At 42.3% G+C, this 23713-nt stretch overlaps 1 protein-coding gene across 1 annotated transcript; it reads right to left on the bottom strand.

The window, feature by feature from the left end:
- Positions 1–9546: 9546 nt before the first annotated feature.
- Positions 9547–10464, bottom strand: LOC122925479 (olfactory receptor 1468-like). The gene has a single exon (XM_044276836.1). The coding sequence runs from the start codon at positions 10462–10464 to the stop codon at positions 9547–9549; it is 918 nt and encodes a 305-aa protein (XP_044132771.1).
- Between the last annotated feature and the right edge of the window lie 13249 nt (positions 10465–23713).

The following is a 23713-nucleotide window of genomic DNA, read 5'->3' as shown; positions in this document are numbered from 1 at the left end:
TCTGGGGATCTTGGGGGGTGCAGCGGAAGAGGCGGTAGCAGTGGAAAAGGAGGAGTCAGCCAAGGAGGAGACAAAGGATGGAGTAGGAGGAGGAGAAGAAGATGCAGGCCTGAATGAAATCCATGGCGGTAACACCAAATCCACATGGGTGCCATGGGTTGCATGCTTGACAGCCATCAGAAGGTTCACCTAGTGGGCAGTAAAAGTTATGTACCTTCCCTGCCCATGTTTGCTAGACCACCTGTTTAGATGTATCTTGGCACCGACACTGTGTGCCAGAGATACATTCACTTGCAGCTGAACATGGCTATATAGCTCTGGGATGCCCTTCTGGGAGAAATATTTATTTTCGGGGACCTTCCATTGCGGTGTGCCAATGGTTATAACAATATAGATAACAAATCTAGACCACCTGAGTCATACAGAAAATTGAGGTAAATGATCAATTTAAAACTTAACGTTTAATAATCTAATCATAGAAAATTGGCCCCAAGATAAATAGATAACAACTTGGAAAATACAAAAAAATAAGCAATGCGGAAGGTCACCCCACAAATAGTTGTGACACTCAGTGACCAGAACACACTTCAATAACAAGAGGTGCTCGGTGGCACAAATAAAGTAGCCAGGTGGTCCTACTGCTCTGATAAGTTGCTCCTTGGTACAACGAATGCCTCACCGGTGTTGGATGATACACGTACACCGTTGCTGGAGGCAGTTGTCAAACACAGAGTTAGGGATGCTAGGCTAACTGGCCTTAGTGATGCTCTAGGGTCATACACTGGCCTAAGTGACCTGATCACGGATCCCCGTGACCGGGCACACTAAGGAACCTAACCCTGGAATTAGTGCGCCCTATAAAGCCCTCTCCTGCCTAGTCCCTACACGCATGTTTTGCTATAAAGATGAGTGTAAAGCTCATCAGGGGAAACAAGGGAGCTTGGGCTATTAAACTGAACCGGGTACACTGGCAAAGGTATCAGCCATGTCCCCTAAACAGAAACAAAGTATGTCCACAATCCTTATGTAGATTCAAGTGGACAGACTAGCAGTAGAAAAGGAAGAGGACCCCTGATGCTGGACCCCTCTCCTATTACCAAAGTGCTGGCGCATGGACTGATGTAGCCTAAGGTAACGCTGAGACCCGCCACCTTTTGAAAAGCCAGACTCAGAATGAGGCTTGGCTAAGACACTCCTACTTCAACAGATAGTGCGGGTCACGTCTGCGCATGCTTCGGGAAGTATATCGCATTGTGAGAAGGGGAGGTCGCTGGGCGGACGCTTGTAAGTATGATGACATCACTGCGTCCAATCTCGTCTATTCACGCGAGATGGCGTGAATAGACGAGATTGGACGCAGTGATGTCATCATACTCACGAACGTCCGCCCATTCTAAAGCTGGTTTTTCAACATACTTTGTTTCTGTTTAGGGGACACGGCTGATACCTTTGCCAGTGTACCCGGTTCAGTTTAATAGCCCATGCTCCCTTGTTTCCCCTGATGAGCTTTACACTCATCTTTATAGCGAAACATGCGTGTAGGGACTAGGCAGGAGAGGGCTTTATAGGGCGCACTAATTCCAGGGTTAGGTTCCTTAGTGTGCCCGGTCACGGGGATCCGTGATCAGGTCACTTAGGCCAGTGTATGACCCTAGAGCATCACTAAGGCCAGTTAGCCTAGCATCCCTAACTCTGTGTTTGACAACTGCCTCCAGCAACGGTGTACGTGTATCATCCAACACTAGTGAGGCATTTGTTGTACCAAGGAGCACCTCATCAGAGCGGTAGGACCACCTGGTTACTTTTTTGGTGCCGCCGAGCACCTCTTGTTATCTAAGTGTGTTGTGGCACTTAGTGACCAGAACTATTTGTGGGGTGAGCTTCTGCATTGCTTCTCTTTTTGCATCTTCTATGTAGTTATCTATTTATCTTGGGTCCAATCTTCTATGATTAGATTATTAAAATTTAAGTTTTAAATTGATCACTTACCTCAATTTTCGGTGTGCCAATGGCCACAAATTTTCTAAAAACCTCTTAGTCCACTAGTCTATATGGCAGTAGTTGGCGGGCTAGCAGTTCCGACAGGCCGGCAGTCAGCCGTTGGGCAAGAGGGTTATCCAGCGTCATCAACTTTTTAAGTTCGAACAATTGGGCCACAGAAGCCTGCCTTTTGCCAGATGAACACGACGACGGCACGGTGGAAGGTGAAGTGGAGGACAAATTGGAGGAGAGAGGAGAATGAGAAGAGGTAGGACATGGAATGTCGGGAGTCTGGCTTTGTGGGTTCTGACGGAGTTGCTCCAACTGAGCTTGGTGATGGGAAGCCAGGTTCTGTCTTAAGGCAGTCGTCCCTAGGCGAGTGTTAGGCTTACCGCAACTTATGCATTGACAGCAAAGGCTGCAGATGGCAACACTATTGTCAGCAGCGGACATGTTAAAAAAGCCCACACTGCGGAGCCATTTGCCGGCATCCTGGGAGCACCAGATGTGCATGGTGGATGGCTCGTTCCAGATACATTTGCAGTCTGCTTTTTGCCTCCTGTGCACTATAAGTTCTGCCTGCTTCTCCTCCTTCTCCTCCCTATCTACTGCTCTGTCTCTCCCTGTGAACTCTTCTCCTCTTCCTCTCTTGTGGGCACCCATGTGACGTCTATCGTCACGTCATCATCGTCACCTTCGCCACCACTGACATTAGAGATCTCAGAGTAGGTAGCAACAGAGGGGATCACTCTCCTTGGGCTGACCTGGGTACTGTCGTCAGACTGCTGGGTGGCGACTGTTAACAACTCCTTTTCCTGATCCGATGCAAAGAATGGCTGCGCATCGGTAAGGTCTGGGAATGGATGGGAAAATAATAACTCTGACTTGAGCGGAGGGGATATGGTGTTTGTGGTGGTAGTGGTGGTTTTTTTGGGGGTGCACACAGCTGAGAGTGAAGAGGGTGCAGATAGAGAGGATGAGGAGGGTGCAGAAGCGGAAGGATGAGTGAGCCACTCAACCAACTTTGGTGCGTCCTTTCAAGAATCGCACACACCTTCTGCAACTTTCCACTTAGGCTACAGACTGGTGCACCTGCCCGACCCCTACCACTCCTGCGGAATGGCCTACCTCTTCCTCTGCCTGTGACTGAATGACCTGTGACAAAGTCCCTATAGAAGAGCAGTATTTGTGTAAGAAGGTATATAGCACCCCTGCCTCAATCACTTTTTTTGGGGTTGCAACTGGTATATTTGTTCCAGTAGCATTTGTCAATCTGTATAGCTGCGGTAACGCAGCAGAACTGCAAACAAATACTGCACTACCCAAATGCACTATATAGAAAGTATATTATTGGTATATCACACCCCTGCCTAAATCTAATTTTTTTGGGGGGGGGAAACTGGTATAGCACACCAGTTGAAATGATTTGTTCCAATAGCGTTTGTCACTCTGTGTAGCTGTGGTAAAGCAGCAGAACCGCAAACAAATGCTGCACTACCTAAATGCACTATTTAGAAAGTATATTATTGGTATATAAAATCCCTACTTCAATCAGTTTTTTTTTTTTTTGGGGGGGGGGGGGGCAATTGGCATATTACACCAGTTGAAATTATTTGTTCCAATAGCGTTTGTCACTCGTTATAGCTGCAGAATCGCATAACTGCTGCACATTACAAATGCACTATAATATACTTTCTATGCTAGAAAGTATAGTATAAGTATATCACACCCCTCAGTAAGTCACACCTATCGATAGCACACCTATACCAGTCCTTAAAAGGACTTTTGTGGCCCTATTAGCTAGCGTTTGGTGTTCCTGCTCCAACTCCACACAGCAACCTCTCCCTACATTGGCAAAAGACTGAATGTAAAATGATGGGCAGATCGGGTTTATTTATAAGGTAGGGGTATGTCCATGTGCTAAAACGTCTCAATTGGCCATCTGATGGATGTTTCATGGGTCAAAGTTCTTCACAATGTAATATGGGGCCGGTGGACATCACTATATGTTCGCCCGTTCGGCGAACCGCTAACGAGCAAAGTTCTAGACCTGGAGCAGGACCTGAACCAGCAGGTGGTGGCATACTTGGACAGTACCCTGCCCCCCCACATTGAAGATCCGCTGGACTACTGGGCAGCCAAACTGGATTTGTGGCCGCACTAGCAGAATTTGCCCCGGAAAAGCTGTGCTGCCTCGCCAGTAGTGTGACATCAGAGCGCGTGTTTAGCACGGCCATGGCCATAGTTACCCCAAGAAGAACTTGCCTGTCCACTCAAAATGTGATGAGACTGACCTTTGTCAAGATTAATCAGCCGTGGATCAGCCAGGATTTCCACCCATTTTCCACCCACAGACTAGATCATCCATGGTGCCACACCAACACTTTGACAAAAGAGACTGGTTTCTTCTGGCTACCTGCCTCAGCTACTATTCTGATGCTGTCACTTGCCTGATGCCACACATCGGATGCCATGTGCTCCTTCTTTCACCCACCATCTTCAGTGGGTACTGGTATTGTCACCCACCTCCACACTATGTCACTTTGTCGCTCTGTGGTCTCCTCACGCTGCTGCCACCTCCACACTATGTCACCTTGCCACTCTGTGGCCTCCTGATGCTGCCGCCACTTCCAGACTTTGTCATTGGGCCACTCTCTGATCTCATCATGCTGCTGCCACATCCACACTATGTCACTTTGCCACTTTGTGATCTTCTGATGCTGCTGCCACCTCCACACTATGTCACCTTGCCACTTTGTGGTATTCTGATGCTGCTGCCACCTCCACACTATTATTGTGCCACTTTATGGCCTCCTGATGCTGCCGCCACCTCCAGACTCTGTCATTGGGCCACTCTGTAGTATCATCATGCTGCTGCCACCTCCATACTTTGTCACCTTGCCACTCTGTAGTCTTATGATGCTGCTGCCACCTCCATTCTGTCATTGTGCCACTCTGTGGCCTCCTGATGCTGTTGTTACCTCCAGACTCTGTCATTGGGCCACTCTGTGGTCTCATAATGCTTCTTCCACCTCCACACTATGTCACCTTGCCACTCTGTGGTCTCCTCATGCTGCTGCCACCACCACAATATGTCACCTTGCCACTCTGTAGTATTATGATGCTGCTGCCACCTCCATTCTGTCATTGTGCCACTCTGTGGCGTCCTGATGCTGTCGTTACCTCCAGACTCTGTCATTGGGCCACTCTGTGGTCTCATAATGCTGCTTCCTCCTCCACACTATGTCACCTTGCCACTCTGTGGTCTCCTCATGCTGCTGCCACCTCCACAATATGTCACTTTGCCACTCTGTAGTCTTATGATGCTGCTGCCTCCTCCACACTATGTAACCTTGCTACTCTGTGGTCTCCTGATGCTGCTGCCACCTCCACACTGTCATTGTGCCACTCTGTGGCCTTCTCCTGATGCTGCTCACACCTCCAGACTCTGTCATTGGGCCACTACAGGTTCTGTAGACATCTATGTGGAATCAGCTGACAATGATGTTAAAGGAGTGCTTTTCTTTTTGGCGCTAACCTCATCATGTAAGGCTGAGCTCACACTTGAGTTACTTGGTCAGATTTGGACCCATGACTGCCCAAATAAGTGAAGTGTGCAGTGATTCAAAGAGCGACGCCTGTCATCTGCATGTCATCTGCATTTTATTTATGTAAGTTTTACACAATAATTTCATTTTTGAAAAAAAAATCATGTTTTAGTGTCTCCATAGACCAAGAGCCATGTTTTTTTTTTGTTTTTGGGCGATTATCTTGGGTAGGGTATGATTTTTGCGGGATGAGATGACAGTTGGCACTATTTTGGGGTGCGTACAACTTTTTGATAGCTTGCTATTACACTTTTTGTGATGTAAAGTGACAAAAATGTCTTTCTTTACACTTTTTTTTTTTACGGTATTCACCTGAGGGGTTAGGTCATGTGATATTTTTATAGAGCAGGTTATTATGGACTCGGCGGTACCGAATATTATTATTTTTTTTTTTTTTGTTAGTGATAAATCTGTTTTTTTTTTGTTTTTTTGACCGAGGCCCACTTGGTTCTTCAAGATCAAGTGGATGGGGTGAGTGTTGTTTTTATTATTTTTTAACCCTCAATTGACATTTGACTTTGCATTCTATATTAAAGAATGATATTATTTTCCATTTTAACCATGTTATAATAGAAAATAATAAAATCTACAGAACACCAAACCCATACCCGAACTTCAGTGAAGAAGTCCGGATTCGGGTCTAGGTACCAAACATTAAGTTTTTTGATTCCGCACGTGCAAAACGCATTTTGAAAAAAAAATTATAACGCAAAGATTTTCCCTGAACGCACTGGCATCCTATCCGGACCTCACCCGCGACTCCCATGTGAAAGAGGCCTAACTGTTAAGCTGTGTCAGAAGCACAGCTTAACATGAAACTTGTCCAAATCCCATCGAGTGCAATAGTTTTCAATTGAAGTCTTTGGTACAATTGATCAGAAGATGGCATATTTAAGTCCCCTAAGTGGACTAAAAGTTACATAAAAAGTTACTAAAAATATAAAAAATAAAAATTCAAATGACCCCTTTATCCAATAAAACAATAAAACAATGAGAAAAAAATATATAATTGGCATTGCTGTATGTGAAAATTTCTGAGCTATTAAAATGTAAAAAATATTTATCATGCACCGTGAACACTGTAGCAAGAAAGAAAATAAAAAAGGTTGATTTTGTGTTGTTGTCTTTCCCGTCCCAAATAAATATTAATACATAGAAAATTGAAAAGAATGTGATTAACACCTTAAAGAGTAACTAAACCTGTCCATAAACTTTTAATATGCTGTCCCTAATACCCTAATAAAACTATGTCTAATATACTTTATTAATCAATTTTCTATTTTTACTACACTTTTTTCTGCCTAAAGCAAACCATTCCCTGGTGCGCTTAAAACTCTGTTCTCTGTACACCTCTGGCAGCTCAGCAGTGTACGGAGTATGGAGTACACATTTTATCAATGGGGCGCAGCAGCGCAGGTAGTACACGCAGGAGTGCACTTTGCTGCTCTTGCCCGTGCTCCCTGGACGATTACTAACTCTGTACCCATGTACTATGCCAGGATTAGCTGAGCGGAGCGGGCTCATGTCAGCTATTAGCTTGGCGGAGCAGGCAGAGGCAGGAGCCTGCTCCACTCAGCTGACCCTGGCATAGTACATGGGTACAGTGCTCTGATGTGCTATGCCAGGAGTTAGTAATCCTCCATGGAGCACAGGCAGGAGCAGCAATGTGCGCTCCTGCCCAAACTCACAGCGCTGCTTCTGCCCCACTCATAAAATTAAAATTTCTCTGCGTTTAAGGCCTCATGCACATGACTGTGCCGTTTTTTGCGGTCCACAAACCGCGGATCCGCAAAAAACAGAAGCCGTCCGTGTTGCCTTCCGCAATTTGAGGAACGGAATGGGTGCCGGCACTATAAATGCCTATTCTTGTCTGCAAAGCGGGGCCGCCGAACGGAGCCATGGATGCGGGCAACACACAGAGTGCTGTCCACATCTTTTGCGGGCCCATTGAGGCACATATGCAAACTGTTGTAATTCCTGCACCGTTCACCTGATTTGGATATAAATACCCTCAAATTAAATCTGACAGTCTGCAGATAAAGCACATCTTGTTCATTTCATTTCAAATCCATTGTGGTGGTGTATAGAGCCAAAAATGTTAGAATTGTGTCGATGTCCCAATATTTATGGACCTGACTGTATAGAATTTGCATTCCCCAATGAACCGGCAACATCCACACGGCGGCCGGGATGGATTCAGACCCATTCTGGTACCAGTAAAAATTACAGCCCCCCCCCCCAAAAAAAACTAAAAAAATCTCTTTGAACAGAATTGTAACATATCAGAATATCAAAAAAAAAAAAATTGAATTTTGTTTTAACAATTTTACTTTTTCAAAAACCTTAAACCACAATATCATAATCGTACTCACAGGAAAAGTATAAGGTCTATTTTAGCACATGGGGAACTCTGTAAAAACAAAACCCAAAATACCAAGACGGTATTGCAATTTTTTTCACCCTACAAATATTTGTTTTCCTATTTTCTAATAAAAGCTATAGTAAAATAAATAATGCCTTTAAAAAAACATAACTTGTCCCACATATGGATTTGTGAATGGAAAACACAGTACAGCAATGAGTTTGTAGGTTCTTCCTGTGTTTGCGTGAGTTTCCTCTCACACACCGAAAATATGCAAATAGGCACATTGGCTTCTTATGAAATTAACCCCCGGTGTGTGTTGGCTTGAGCACCTATATGGCAGCCACTGACTGCCCAGGGCGTTTCCCCTTCAACACAACTATTCCTGTGAGAAAAGCACATTAGAAATTGTTTTCATTGGCTCTTGGAAGGTAGAAAAGAAAAACGAAAGAGCCAAGATGAAATATGACCGTGACCTTAAAGGGTTATCTTATTTGCATGACATTTTCATGTTACTCCTTGGAGGAAAAAAGTAGCTTGAAAATTGGTCTGAAATCCCAGCATCTATCAATGAAAGAAAAACATTTGACTAATTTGCCTGCAGTGATTTCATAGTGATAATACGTTATTAATGCATCCCTTATGGACAGAGATTTCAGGCTAATCTTTTTTAGTGTAACAGAAAGTCTAGATCTTGCCAAAGACTCACACGACCGTAGTTTAAAACTGTGTCCAATCTACATTTTTTTGCAGATTGCACATGTTCTCATTCATTTCTATGGGTACACAAAAAAATAAAATAAATATGTCACAATGATGTCATCCATGTGTCCGCATTTGTATGCCTGTTCCACAAATTATAGAACATGTCCAATTCTTGTCCGTATTGTAGACAATAAATCCACACCTGGTCTTCACCCTTTAAACAAGCATCTGGACTCCACTACAAGGGAACCACTAGGCTGCTACCTCATAGAGCAGTCAATGTTCAAGAGACTGTTGACCCAAGAGAGTCAATAGACACCGGTGCAGAGCACTAAGGGATCAGACAAAACCATAATCATGGACAGGCCAAGGTCATAGCAGGCAAAGTTTTGTGCAATCCAATAAACAGCCCAAGGTCAAGGAGAGACATTCAGGTTCAGTACAGAGATCAAGCAGAAGTCAGGAAGCAAAGAGTAAAATCCAGAAATCAAGCAGAAGTTGGTACATGGACAGGCAAATAACCTAAGCTACTAGAACCTATTGCTCAGGCATCTTCCCAAAGGGTAAAGTGCCTTATGCACCACAGATTGGCTGAGAAAAAATATGGTGAATGATGGGCCTTTAAGAGCAAAAGGAAGTGTGCACAACAAACAGGTCTTAGTCTACATGGAGGTGGATGCATCGGAGATATTTTAGGGGCTGAGCCTGCCAGGTAAGAGGAGAGAGATGTTGGGAAAGGTCTAGACCAACATTGCTGGAAAGTGAGATCACAGCCATTCCCACTCCCAGACGGAGTGGAGTACCAGTGGACATGGACTGCCACCATTAGAGTATGTAAGTGACAGAGCTGCTTTAGATAATCCTGCAGCTCCGTACCTGTAAGTTTTCTGTTTACTGTTTTTTTCTATGTAGATAAAATGTTCCCTGTATGGCTTTCCTAATATCTTTATTTCTTAAACTGTATATAACAGGATTGACCAAAGGAGTAAATACAGTATATAGCAGGGATAGGATTTTACTGATGGTTGATGATTGTCCGTTTGTTGGGAAAACATAAACACTGAACAATGTCCAATAAAATATGGAGACCACAATGAGGTGGGAGCTACAGGTGGAGAAGGCTTTCTGTCTACCAGTACTGGATGGGATCCTTAAGATATTAACAATAATACACACATAACATTTTATAATTATCGTGCTAGGAGCAATAACTAAAGCAATGCTTAATAAATATATCTCTAAATGGACAATGAAGGCATCAGAACAAGAAATTTCCACTAAGGGAACAATATCACAGAAGAAATGGTCAATGATATTTGATGCACAGAAGCTCAGCTTTGATGGTGTTATGGTGAGAATGATTGAAACAAAAAAACAGAAAACCCAACTTAAAACAACTGATTTCACACAAAATTCACTTGTTATAATAGAAGAGTAACGGAGGGGATTACAGATGGCCACATATCTGTCATAAGACATCACTGTTAGGAGGAGACATTCAAATACTTCTGAGACACTGAAAAAATAAAGCTGAGTGATACAACCTATAAAAATAATTGTTTCTCCATTATTCAGTAGAATGTGAAGCAGGTTGGGGACAATATTTGTGGTTAATAAGATATCACTGATGGACAGTTGTGATATGAAGAAATACATTGGAGTGTGGAGGTTTTTACTGGTGGACACCAGGACGATGATCAGGAGATTTCCATATATTGTTGCTCCAAACACCAAAAGAAATAGAAGGAATATAATGTTTCTTAAAATTTGGTTGCCTGGGAATCCTAAGAGGAAGAACTCTGTGACCATAGTCAGATTTGTCTGAAAAGGAAAGAAGACAATAAAGCAGCATAATTAGACTCCAGATTACACCAAGTAAGACTTTATTATACACAACAGTAGGACTTATGGGATTGTCCAAGGATTTACAGAGCATGCAGAAGTTACTCATTTCCCTCTATATTTCTCATCCTTGCATGCAACCATACATTATTTTAAACATAACTAAACCGAAGATCCTACAGTTTCCTTGCAGGCAAGTTGCGAATGTTTAACTTATGGTTGCAACTGGCAATCAACATAGGTGTTGTCTACTTTTTTTCTATTGATGACCCATCCTCTGAATTAGGTCATCAATATCAGATTGTGATATTGATGACCTATCCTGGTAATATGTTATCAAGATAAAAGCGAACAACCCTTTTAATCCTGAGAAATTGAACTTTAAATCTGATACAGTGAAAAACAATGAGTCAAACTGAAACACCCCTGATGAGGCTGTGCACAATGTTCATTGGATTGCTGGACAGTGGGAGCAGAAATTAGTATAAAGAGTGGTGGGAAGTGTGAATGCCATTGGTAGCTCTTTATTTGTGCTGTTGCATGAGGAATAGAACATGCCCAAATGAATTGAATTAGATTTTATATGGAGGATATACAGTTAGGTACATATACAGTATATTTTGACACTGACACTAATTTTGTTTCTTTAAATGTTTTGTAAAACATATACAAGTTATAGTTATATAATGGACATGAGCATAAAGTCCAGACTTTCAGCTTTAATTTGAGGGTATCCACATTAAAATTGGATGAAGCGTTTAGGAGTTTCAGCGCTTTGACATGTGGCACCCTGTTTTTAAAGGGACAAATGACTCAAAGGCTGTTTCAAGTGCAGTTGTGAGCAATTCCTTCATTATTTCATTCTCAATTAAGCACATAAAAGGCCTGGAGTTGATTTCAGGTGTGCTGCTTGTATTTTTAAGATTTTGCTGAGAAGTTAACATGTGGTCAAAAGAGCTTTTCATGCAGTTGAAACAAGCCATCCTTCTTCTGCAAAACATAAGAAAAAAAAAACATCCGAGAAACTACTACACTATTAGGAGTGACAAAATCTACAGTTTGTTACATCCTGAGAAAGAGAGAACTGGTGACCTCGACAATACAAAAAGACCTGGACGCCCACGGAAGACAACAGTGGTGGATGATCGCAGAATAATTACATGGTGAAGAGAAACCCCTTTACAGCAGCCAACCAAGTGAACAATGCTCTCCAGGATATAGGCGTATCAATATCCAAATCTACCATAAGGAGAAGACTGCATGAAAGTATAGTACAGACCAAAAGTTTGGACACACCTTCTCATTCAAAGAGTTTTCTTTATTTTCATGACTATGAAAATTGTAGATTCACACTGAAGGCATCAAAACTATGAATTAACACATGTGGAATTATATACATAACAAAAAAGTGTGAAACAACTAAAAATATGTCATATTCTAGGTTCTTCAAAGTAGCCACCTTTTGCTTTGATTACTGCTTTGCACACTCTTGGCATTCTCTTGATGAGCTTCAAGAGGTAGTCACCTGAAATGGTTTTCACTTCACAGGTATGCCCTGTCAGGTTCAATAAGTGGGATTTCTTGCCTTATAAATGGGGTTGGGACTATCAGTTGTGTTGTGGAGAAGTCAGGTGGATACACAGCTGATAGTCCTACTGAATAGACATGCGGACCGCCCCAGGAAAGGAAGACCAAGAGTCACCTCTGCTGCGGAGGATAAGTTCATTCGAGTCACCAGCCTCAGAAATCGCAGGTTAACAGCACCTCAGACTAGAGACCAGGTCAATGCCACACAGAGTTTTAGCAGCAGACACATCTCTAGAACAACTGTTAAGAGGAGACTGTGTGAATCAGGCCTTCATGGTAGAATATCTGCTAGGAAACCACTGCTAAGGACAGACAACAAGCAGAAGAGACTTGTTTGGGCTAAAGAACACAAGGAATGGACATTAGACCAGTGGAAATCTGGGCTTTGGTCTGATGAGTCCAAATTTGAGATCTTTGGTTCCAACCACCGTGTCTTTGTGCGACGCAGAAAAGGTGAACGGATGGACTCTACATGTCTGGTTCCCACCATGAAGCATGGAGGAGGAGGTGTGATGGTGTGGGGGTGCTTTGCTGGTGACACTGTTGGGGATTTATTAAAAATTGAAGGCATACTGAATCAGCATGGCTGCCACAGCATCTTGAAGCGGCATGCTATTCCATCCGGTTTGCATTTAGTTGGACCATCATTTATTTTTCAACAGGACAATGACCCTAAACACACCTCCAGGCTGTGTAAGGGCTATTTGACCATGAAGGAGAGTGATGGGGTGCTGCGCCAGATGACCTGGCCTCCACAGTCACCGGACCTGAACCCAATCGAGATGGTTTGGGGTGAGCTGGACCGCAGAGTGAAGGCAAAAGGGCCAACAAGTGCTAAGCATCTCTGGGAACTGCTTCAAGACTGTTGGAAGACCATTTCAGGTGACTACCTCTTGAAGCTCATCAAGAGAATGCCTAGAGTGTGAAAAGCAGTAATCAAAGCAAAAGGTGGCTACTTTGAAGAACCTAGAATATGACATATTTTCAGTTGTTTCACACTTTTTTGTTATGTATATAATTCCACATGTGTTAATTCATAGTTTTGATGCCTTCAGTGTGAATCTACAATTTTCATAGTCATGAAAATAAAGAAAACTCTTTGAATGAGAAGGTGTGTCCAAACTTTTGGTCTGTACTGTAAATACAGAGGGTCCACTGCACGGTGCAAGCTAGATTGGACTTGTTTTTTTTTTTTTTTTTTTTTTTTTAGCAATCTTAAAAAACTAGCACACTTCTAGAAAAACATTCTTTGGACAGATCAACCTCTACCAGAATGATGAAAAGAAAAAAGTATGGCGAAGGCACGGTACAGCTCATGATCCAAAGCATACCACATCATCTGTAAAACACGGTGGAGGCAGTGTGATGGCTTGGGCATGCATGGCTGCCGGTGGCACTGGGTCCCTAGTGTTTATTGATGATGTGACACAGGACAGAAGCAGCCAGATGAATTCTGGGGTTTTCAGAGACTTACTGTGTGCTCAAATCCATAAAAAAAAGAAAACATAAAGCCAAAGCAACCCAGGAGTTTATTAAAGCAAAGAAGTGGAATATTCTTGAATGGCCGAGTCAGTCACCGGATCTGAACCCAATAGAGCATTTCACTTGTTAAAGACTAAACTTCAGACAGAAAGGCCACAAACAGATACTGAAAACCGCTGCAGTAAAGGCCGGGCAGAACATTAAAAAGGAGGAAACACAGCGTCTGGTGATGTCCATGAGTTCAAGACTTCAGGCAGTCATCGCCAACAAAGAACTTTCAACCAAGTATTAGAAATTAAGATTTTATTTACAATTATTTCATTTGTCCAATTACTTTTGAGCCCCTTAAAATGAAGGGATTGAGTTTAAAAAATGCTTTAGTTCCTCACATTTTAATGCAACCATTTTGTTCAACCCACTGAATTCAAGCGGAAAGTCTGAACTTTAACTGCTTCTTAGTTGTTTTTTTCAAAATCCATTGTGGTAATGTACAGAACAAAAACTTTCCAAACATATATGGACCTAACTTGTAGGTCCAGCTGCAATTCATGTCTATGTTTTAATGGGTGCTTTTAATGCTGTAATTTTGTTTGTCAACAGTAGATAATAAATGCTTGATGTACTTTAGCAGCTGTTCACTTGTTTGGCTACTCTCACTCAGTCCGATCAGCTCCAACACCACATGGCAACAACTGACTTGACACGTGTTGGGAAGAAGAGGGAGTGGGAGCAACACTGTGCCCTGCTGCTGATGTGGATGGGAGGATGTCTATGGAGGAGGAGATTGATAAGTGCCTTGTGTGGCAGCCAGGCCAACACAAAAGTAGAGGTGTCAAAATAATCTGGCCTTGTTGCTGGGGTGCTGCCATACCCCTGCTGCAAAAAACACTAACCCAGTAGAGGGTGAAAGACATGTACTTTCACTGCCCATAAGAGCTTCTCCAGCTGTCCACCATGCACTTTCCCTACAATGACAACTGCAAGGAGCAGCCCATGTTCTCCGGTCACATAGAGTAAAAGGCTCTACTGAATGTTACAGCAACGACTGCACTGCCAGCAACTTGGCCAGGAGGGAATTAAGCTTTAGCACCATTGGATTACTGGGTGTGTAAGTTGTTTTATTGGCACACATTCCATTTTAGATGGCTGATGATGGAGCTGAGGATGAAGAGTCTCACCGAGAGACACAGTAACTGATGATGACAAGGACACCATTCTGCATGTAGATGCGGCCTGTCTGACATTAAGGAAACCAAGGGAAGGAGTAAACTCTTGTGGCGATAGCTGTCACCCACCTCTGTTTTCTCACTGGTCAGGTGATCCCGCTTCATGTGATGCCATAGAGCTGTGGTGGCTATTTTAGTGTATACTCTTGCAGATTTTGCAAAGCTAGATGGGATATATTTATGCAGAGCTAGCAGTAGCCAATCTTATATTAGCTCTGGCATATTTTTGACCTGCTGTACCCACAGTATCAGCGGCATCACCAGTTCTTAAAGCAGATGTAGCCCCTAGCAGTTCTTTGGGAAGCTCTGGCCATACATTGCCTCTGCTGTTTATGGGATGAGCTGCCAGAACCCTCCTCATCAGATGTTACCTCTACCTCGATCTGGCTCCCAGGTTTTGTCCAACACACAATCATCATTAGAATCATCACCTTACTGCCTCTTTTATCAGAAGGTGGGATATCATGGTGAGCTCATTTGCCTACCTTCATGATTTCCTGATCTGTATTTGCACCACTGCTAACACAGGTGCCACTAGTAGTCTCTTGACTATATGTCGTAGGGCGGTGTGTGGTTTTCTTTTTTCTTATTAGGAAAAAAGAAGGGACCCCACTAGGAAGGGGCAGTGAAGACTGAAAGGACTCTACTGAAAGCCTTCTCTGAGGCTGTAGAGGAGTAGAAGGAATGATGTGAAGACTGGCTACAAGGCATGGTGTCAGATTCAGAAGTGAACTCCATGTCATCCTGCTGTGACTGAGAGGAGGAGTGAACCATCCAACCCAAAATCTCATCCACTTTCTCGCCTGTGATAATGGTGCACTTTTCCAAATCCAGGAAGAACTGTGGTCTGCTTGTTGCTTCTTTCCTGGAGCATTTCCTTAATGGCGTGAGTCACTTCCTGTGTTTTATGGGTTGAATCATGTGATCTTGTCAACCAATCCTAGCCTTCCTGTACATTTAAAATGGCTCAGCCCCCTTCCCAGATGCTTCAGTGTCAAGGTCCTTGTGTCCTGCTTAGGTTCCTGATATCTGCTTGTGTTCCTGACTCATATTCCTGGACTCTGGACTACTGGACTCTGCTGCCTGTTTGATCCCTGCCTGTTTGCCTTGACTTTCCTTTTGACAATCCGGATATCCTGACCTTTACCTGTGCCGCCTGCCCTGACCTATTGCCTGTTTGCCTCTGCCTCTGCCTCATCCTTTGGTCCTGCACTGTTGCTCCTGGTTACGACGCCTGTGCCTCTGGTACCTTGCTCAGGTGCCTCCTGGTCCACCTGGACCAGCTGCCTCGGTGCTAATTCTCCTCAAGAGGTAGCAACCTAGTGTTTTCCTCAGGAAAGTCTATCCCACCATCAGGGGTACTGTGAAGATCAACGGATTCACTTAGAGAACGCCCTTAGAGGAGGTATGACACGTGGCACAGTGGGTTCATACCCACTGGTTTGTGACACTCACATTCTGTCTCTGGGAGATCAAGACCTAGGTCTTTCATTTTGAATCATCCCATTTTCCAGATATTTTATAATGAGGCCTAATGTAAACTCCCAATTTTCCTAAATGAAAAGTCTATGGTTTGGAAGAAAAATTGCAAGTGTGTTTTCTGTAACTTAAATATAGAGGTGGAATTAAATGTCCTTTCCTTTCTAAAAACAAAATGAATACTGCTAATGATTATTTAGTTTAGAAATCATGCAGTATTTGCATTGGTAGGATTTTACTACTGTAACTCCCCCCCCCCCCCCCCCCCAAAAAAAAAAAAAAAAAAAAAAAAAAAAAAAAAAACAATCTAACTAGTGTTGAGTTAATCAAATCCAAACAAATTGACTTCTATTCGAATTTTAGGAAAAATTTCATTCGCCACAGAATAATTTCCTTGTGCTTCGTGGTAACTAAGGATGAGCGAATCGACTTCGAATGAAGCATCTGAAGTCGATTCACATAATACTTTATTCTAATACTGTACAGAGCAGGAGCAGCATTTTTTTCCTTTGACATGCATTAAAGCCGATCCAGCCCCTAGTGTTCCGGCAAAACTGAACCGGCATTGTGGTCTGCGCATGCTCAGACTGCAAAAAATATGAAAAAAATTAATGCCAGATCCATTTTTCTGAATGACACCAGAGAGACTGATCTGGAATTTCAATGCCTTTGCCATACGGATCAGGATCCTGATCCATCTAGCAAATGCCATCAGTTTGCATACATTTTGACGGATTTGGCAGGCAGTTCCGGCGACGCAAGTGTGAAAGTACCCTTAGCCAATCGATTTAACCTGAAATAGTGTAAAAAACAAAACAAAAATTCAAACTTACCGCCTCAATTTGCTCGCAATGGGCTGCCAGCCGCCATCTTGATTGAAGATATAGGCCAAAATGCCGTGCATGGTGACTTATGATGTTGTCATCACGACGTCATCTCACGTCATGCGAGATTTTGCTTCAGATCTTCAAGCAAGATGGCGGTGGCTGGCCCGTCGAAAGCAAATGAAGGCAGTAAGTTTAATAGAATTTTTTATGTTAATTTCACACCGTTTTTACACTCAGATGCTGCGATCATGTATGAACGCGGCATCTGAGGGGTACAAGGATGGGGGATGGCGCTATAGCAGCTCCCTGTTATTATACCCACTACTTACAAAAAAAACTTTTTGATGAAGTAATTCATCACAAAGCGGATTTTTTTTTTTTTATATGGCGAATCAGCCGTATCAAACTTTTCATAAATTTGCTCATCTCTAATTATGGTATATAGAAACTTGAGCTTGTGAAAAAAACCAATTTGTTTTTCTTTCCAGTTGCCGGTTTTGGAGTGTAGAACTGCTAAGGTTAGCTTCTGCAGTAACTGTGATATGAAGCATTGACTGTGCCCTACCCAGCTCCTCAGCCCCTTAGTCCGTGAAACTACTTTCCCTAAACAGCCCCTAGTATACTACATAATTATTTATTTTATAATATGAAAAACTGTCAAGATAAGGAGGCTCAACACTTGAATGGACGGATAGCGATGGGTTCACTGCTCACTGGGTCACCCACCCAGTTGGGGGTGAATACTTGGTAAGAGAAAATAGCAGGCAACACCACCTTCTGGAAAAATGTGGAACACTCTAAATTTGAATATTCAACACTTTATTAGTGCAAGATATCACACAGTGTAAAACAACATATAAAAACACCTGGTGTGTAAAAATTCAATATATGCAAATAAAATACATACAAATAAAATACATTGACTTAAAATGTCACTAAAAAGCCCAAGTTGAAGGTGTTCAAAGGTGGCACCCTCGAATAGTGCAGATTCTGATATATACAGTTTCCTGAGTTGTGTTGCAATAGTTGCATAGCAATATCCAGCTGTGATAGACAATAGAAAATAGAAAAACACTCCACTTCTCTCATAAGTTGCCCATTAGCGTCTGCATAAATGGCTGCCAAACTGAATCAGATTGTCTCTATGAGACACTTACCACTCCGTAGTGTTGACTGCGTTGGTATATCAGCAAATTCGCTGGATGGTATACTTGCATGGAGCGGTGAACGGTGTTGTCACCAAGACGCTGGACGCTAGATGAGTGTGGTTTGGAGCGCACAGCTTCCTTGCTTGAAGGGCGTGTTTCAAGTCAGGTGATCCTGACAAGCAGGTCAGGTGGTCAGGTCAGCTGATGCAAACGCCCGATCACGTGGTACACAGGTCCTTATACCATAGAAACAATTTGGTGTTACGAATGTCCAGGTCCTATGTTGCAGTATATTGCCGTAGGTATCTGTAAAATAGTTCTTTATCCGCAGAAATCCTTCTGTACTTTGGGTCCGGACCAGTACTGGATGTGGAAATTGTGTAGTCCGCTAGACGCGTTTCGAGGCTGCTTGCCTCTTCCTCAGTAGCTACCGGACTGCACACCTCCAAACATTTTATATAGTTCGGGATTAAAATGATTGATAAAACCTGAGATCTAATAAAAATTTAGATAAGGCATGGAGTGGATTCCAGAATGGAAGCTAACTTATAGGTCAAAGGCAAATGTCAGATATCGTCATATACACAACCGCACCACAGAAAAATTATAGTGCATACATGCGTTTTCTGTGTGTTTTTCTCTCAAGTATTTTGATTCATCCCATGATGGATTCAATAGCGATGATAAATCAAATATCAGTGTATCTCATCTATGATGAAAACCCACCACAGAAAAAACACCACAGAAAACCCAAATACATGTGCGTTTCTTCTGCGTTTTATATATATTCATATAGTTATTCATATAATTTTCAACAGGGAATATTCGCATAGTAGTTTAGCAGAAAATATTCGTATATTTTTTCGTATGGTTTTTTCGTTTGTTTTTTCGCATATCTATTCGCATATTTGTTTACATATTCAGCAAAGAAAATACTTCTTGCTGAGTGTGGGTATAGTGGTGCCTGGGAGTAAGGGGAGATCAGGGTGCTGGGATAAAACAGCCAAACTCTGATGTCCCATCGCTCCCAGGCAAGCTCTAGAAAGACAAATACTTCTAGTTCTGCATTAAGACCTTTCGGAACTAAAGAGCCAAATTCAAAGATCCTTCTTGATTCTACACGTGACATATGCATGATGTGGTTCCCTCCCCTCCAGTTGGGTTGTATTTTTTTTAGGGCCACATATCGTAGTGTACTAGGATCCTGATTATGGTGGGTTTTGAAATGTCTGGAAACCGTGTGTTTTTCATATCCCTTGCGTATGTTGGCAATGTGTTACGAAACTCTCTTTTTTTGTGTCCTTTTTGTTCTCCCTATGTATTGTTTGTCACACGTGCATTGAAGCAAGTAAATGACGTCCGTAGTACTACATGTTAAAAATTCTTTAATTGTCCATCTATAATTATTGCTTGTCAATACCACTAGTTCTGTTTTTTTATGGTTCTTAGTTGATGACGTTCTCTTCATTTGGAATGGGGGAGAAGACGACCTGAGTAAATTTATTATGGAGCTGAATCAGAATGACCAAAATCTAGTCTTTACTGCAAATATTAGTCAAAAGCAAGTCGAATTTTTAGACCTATGCATTTCTGTAGAAGGACAAAAATTAGTCTGCAGTACATACTGTAAACCAGTGACACGTAACAGTTACATCTTACATACGAGTTGTCACCTTCCCCGTTGGCTGGCAAACATGGCAATAAACCAATTTAGGCGCCTCAAACGGAATTGTACCTTTGAAAAAATTTTGAAGAAGAGGCGGAACAAATGAGAAAAATTTTTGACGTTAAACAGTACCCACCATCCCTTCTGCTAAATTCCTTGAATAAGGTAAAAGCGATGGATAGAACCACTTTTTTCAAAGACAGACCTAATATAGAGCAAAAGACAGATGTAGAAGAAGATAAGATAAGACTCATTCTTCCCTTTAACTCTCAATATAAGAAAATTGAGAAAATGATTAAAACACATTGGCACCTTCTTCGTGAGGACAAAGTCATTGGGCATCTTTTACCAGTTATGCCTGATATCACTTACACAAAAGTTCCCTCTTTGGCACTAAAAATCGCCCCAACCATCAAAAACTAAAATTTCACTAAATTTGATACTATGGCTAAATGGGCAGGCTTACAAGGGTTTTTCCGATGTGGGAGTTGCTCCAATTGTAAAATAACTAAGAACCATAAAAAAACAGAACTAGTGGTATCGACAAGCAATAATTATAGATGGACAATTAAAGAATTTTTAACATGTAGTACTACGGACGTCATTTACTTGCTTCAATGCACGTGTGACAAACAATACATAGGGAGAACAAAAAGGACACTAAAAAAGAGCGTTTCGTAACACATTGCCAACATACGCAAGGGATATGAAAAACACACGGTTTCCAGACATTTCAAAACCCACCATAATCAGGATCCTAGTACACTACGATATGTGGCCCTAGAAAGAATACAACCCAACTGGAGGGGAGGGAACCACATCATGCATATGTCACGTGTAGAATCAAGAAGGATCTTTGAATTTGGCTCTTTAGTTCCGAAAGGTCTTAATGCAGAACTAGAAGTATTTGTCTTTCTAGAGCTTGCCTGGGAGCGATGGGACATCAGAGTTTGGCTGTTTTATCCCAGCACCCTGATCTCCCCTTACTCCCAGGCACCACTATACCCACACTCAGCAAGAAGTATTTTCTTTGCTGAATATGTGAACAAATATGCGAATAAATATGCGAAAAAACAAACGAAAAAACCATACGAAAAAATATACGAATATTTTCTGCTAAACTACTATGCAAATATTCCCTGTTGAAAATTATATGAATAACTATATGAATATATATAAAACGCAGAAGAAACGCACATGTATTTGGGTTTTCTGTGGTGTTTTTTCTGTGGTGGGTTTTCATCATAGATGAGATACACTGATATTTGATTTATCATCGCTATTGAATCCATCATGGGATGAATCAAAATACTTGAGAGAAAAAACACACAGAAAACGCATGTATGCACTATAATTTTTCTGTGGTGCGGTTGTGTATATGACGATATCTGACATTTGCCTTTGACCTATAAGTTAGCTTCCATTCTGGAATCCACTCCATGCCTTATCTAAATTTTTAATTAGATCTAAGGTTTTATCAATCATTTTAATCACAAACTATATAAAATGTTTGGAGGTGTGCAGTCCGGTAGCAACTGAGGAAGAGGCAAGCAGCCTCGAAACGCGTCTAGCGGACTACACAATTTCCACATCCAGTACTGGTCCGGACCTAAAGTACAGAAGGATTTCTGCGGATAAATAACTATTTTAAAGATACCTACGGCAATATACTGCAACATAGGACCTGGACATTCGTAACACCAAATTGTTTCTATGGTATAAGGACCTGTGTACCACATGATCGGGCGTTTGCATCAGCTGACCTGACCACCTGACCTGCTTGTCAGGATCACCTGACTTGAAACACGCCCTTCAAGCAAGGAAGCTGTGCGCTCCAAACCACACTCATCTAGCGTCCAGCGTCTTGGTGACAACACCGTTCACCGCTCCATGCAAGTATACCATCCAGCGAATTTGCTGATATACCAACGCAGTCAACACTACGGAGTGGTAAGAGTCTCATAGAGACAATCTGATTCAGTTTGGCAGCCATTTATGCAGACGCTAATGGGCAACTTATGAGAGAAGTGGAGTGTTTTTCTATTTTCTATTGTCTATTCCAGCTGGATATTGCTATGCAACACAACTCAGGAAACTGTATATATCAGAATCTGCACTAATCGAGGGTGCCACCTTTGAACACCTTCAACTTTGGCTTTTTAGTGACATTTTAAGTCAATGTATTTTATTTGTATGTATTTTATTTGCATATATTGAATTTTATATATTGTTTTACACTGTGTGATATCTTGCACTAATAAAGTGTTGAATATTCAAATTTAGAGTGTTCCACATTTTTCCAGAAGGTGGTGTTGCCTGCTATTTTCTCTTACCAAGTATTTTATAATATGACTTGACAGAATCGAAAGGCCTGCCTGTATGACACGCACAATGCTAAATGTCAGAATAAAAATTGGCTCGTTATAAGCAAGCCTAAAAAAATTCTTCCTTTTATATGGCAGCAGCAGTGCAGTGTGGATGTGGAAATGGTAAAAGGGTAAGGATATAATGGAATGAGGTTGCAATAGTAGTGGCATCAGAAGGAGCAGCACAGCATAGAACATACAAGGCAGTATTTTGGATGTCTATGGGTAGTAGTGGTAGCAGTAGTGATAGTGGTAGTGGTGGCATATGCTTTGCTTTAATAGTGGTGACAGTAGGGAGCACAGCGAGAATTGCAGGGCTGGTACTGCTTTTTTCACAAAGAAATGATGGCTTGGCACTCTCCACCTCGACTCGGCACAAGCCATTAGTAATGGACGAACATCGGCGGGGACGATTCGCAAACGCTCGTTAGCAATCAAATGTTCGCAAACCGCGCGTTCGCGGCCGGCCCCATTCACTTTAATGGCAGGCGAAGCTGAAAAACATTCAGGTGATATATGCAGCCAGCATACACTTACTAGAAGTACACAAATAGTCCCACAACATGGACAGTGATATAACAGAGGGGGATCATTGGCAAAAATTCCCACAAAAAAAACTTAATTTAAATAGGGGCCATTTTTATGCGTCTTAAAGGAAAACTCTCAAAAATATGCCCTGCTGGAGCCTAGAAAAGCTTTATTTAATGCCACAGGAGTTCGGGCCCCAAAAATTAGGCATTCACCTGACAGAAAAGAACTTGTAATTCTGTGGCTGGAGGTACATTAGGCGTTCACTGTATACAAATTTTACTGTTGGCCACTGGAGTACAGGCCCCAAAAATTTTGCATTCATCTGACACAAAAGAACTTGTGATTCTATGGCTAGAGGTACATTAGGAGGTCAGTTGATAAAAATTGCACTGTAGCCCACTGCAGTAGAGGCCCAAAAATTAGGCATTCACCTGACAGAAAAGGTCTTTTATGCCGCTGCATATACATAAGACAAGGACCATTCTTTGTTCTGGGTGGTGGCGGATATGTGTGGGCTAGCATGAGGAAATACAATTATACGTGGTTGTCACAGGTGTTGAATTCCTCCAAAACCCATGCCTCATTCATTTTTTGAAATGTGAGGTAGTCCACACTGTCGTGAGCTAGTCATGGGTCAAAGTTTGGCCCAATGCAAAGGAACATGCGTGAACATCGCCATATGTTTTCATGTTCGGTGGATCGCGAATGCTCAAAGGTCGCCGTGAACCAACCGCCGGGTGAACTGCAAGGCTATCGCTACAAGCCATCAGTTCTCTGAGAGGTTCAGAGTCCACCACTTGGAAAGGGAGGAAATTCAGCACAAGCAACTTGGACAGGAGCCCTTTCAGCTTCTGTGCCATTGGATGTGTCTCTTGGCAATCGTTTCGGTCATCAATTGCTGATG

The sequence above is a fragment of the Bufo gargarizans genome, chromosome 2 (genome assembly GCF_014858855.1).
Source record: "Bufo gargarizans isolate SCDJY-AF-19 chromosome 2, ASM1485885v1, whole genome shotgun sequence".
Classification (NCBI taxonomy): Eukaryota; Metazoa; Chordata; class Amphibia; order Anura; family Bufonidae; genus Bufo; species Bufo gargarizans.
Note: the sequence above shows the minus strand (reverse complement) of the source record. Positions and strands in the feature narration are given on the sequence as shown.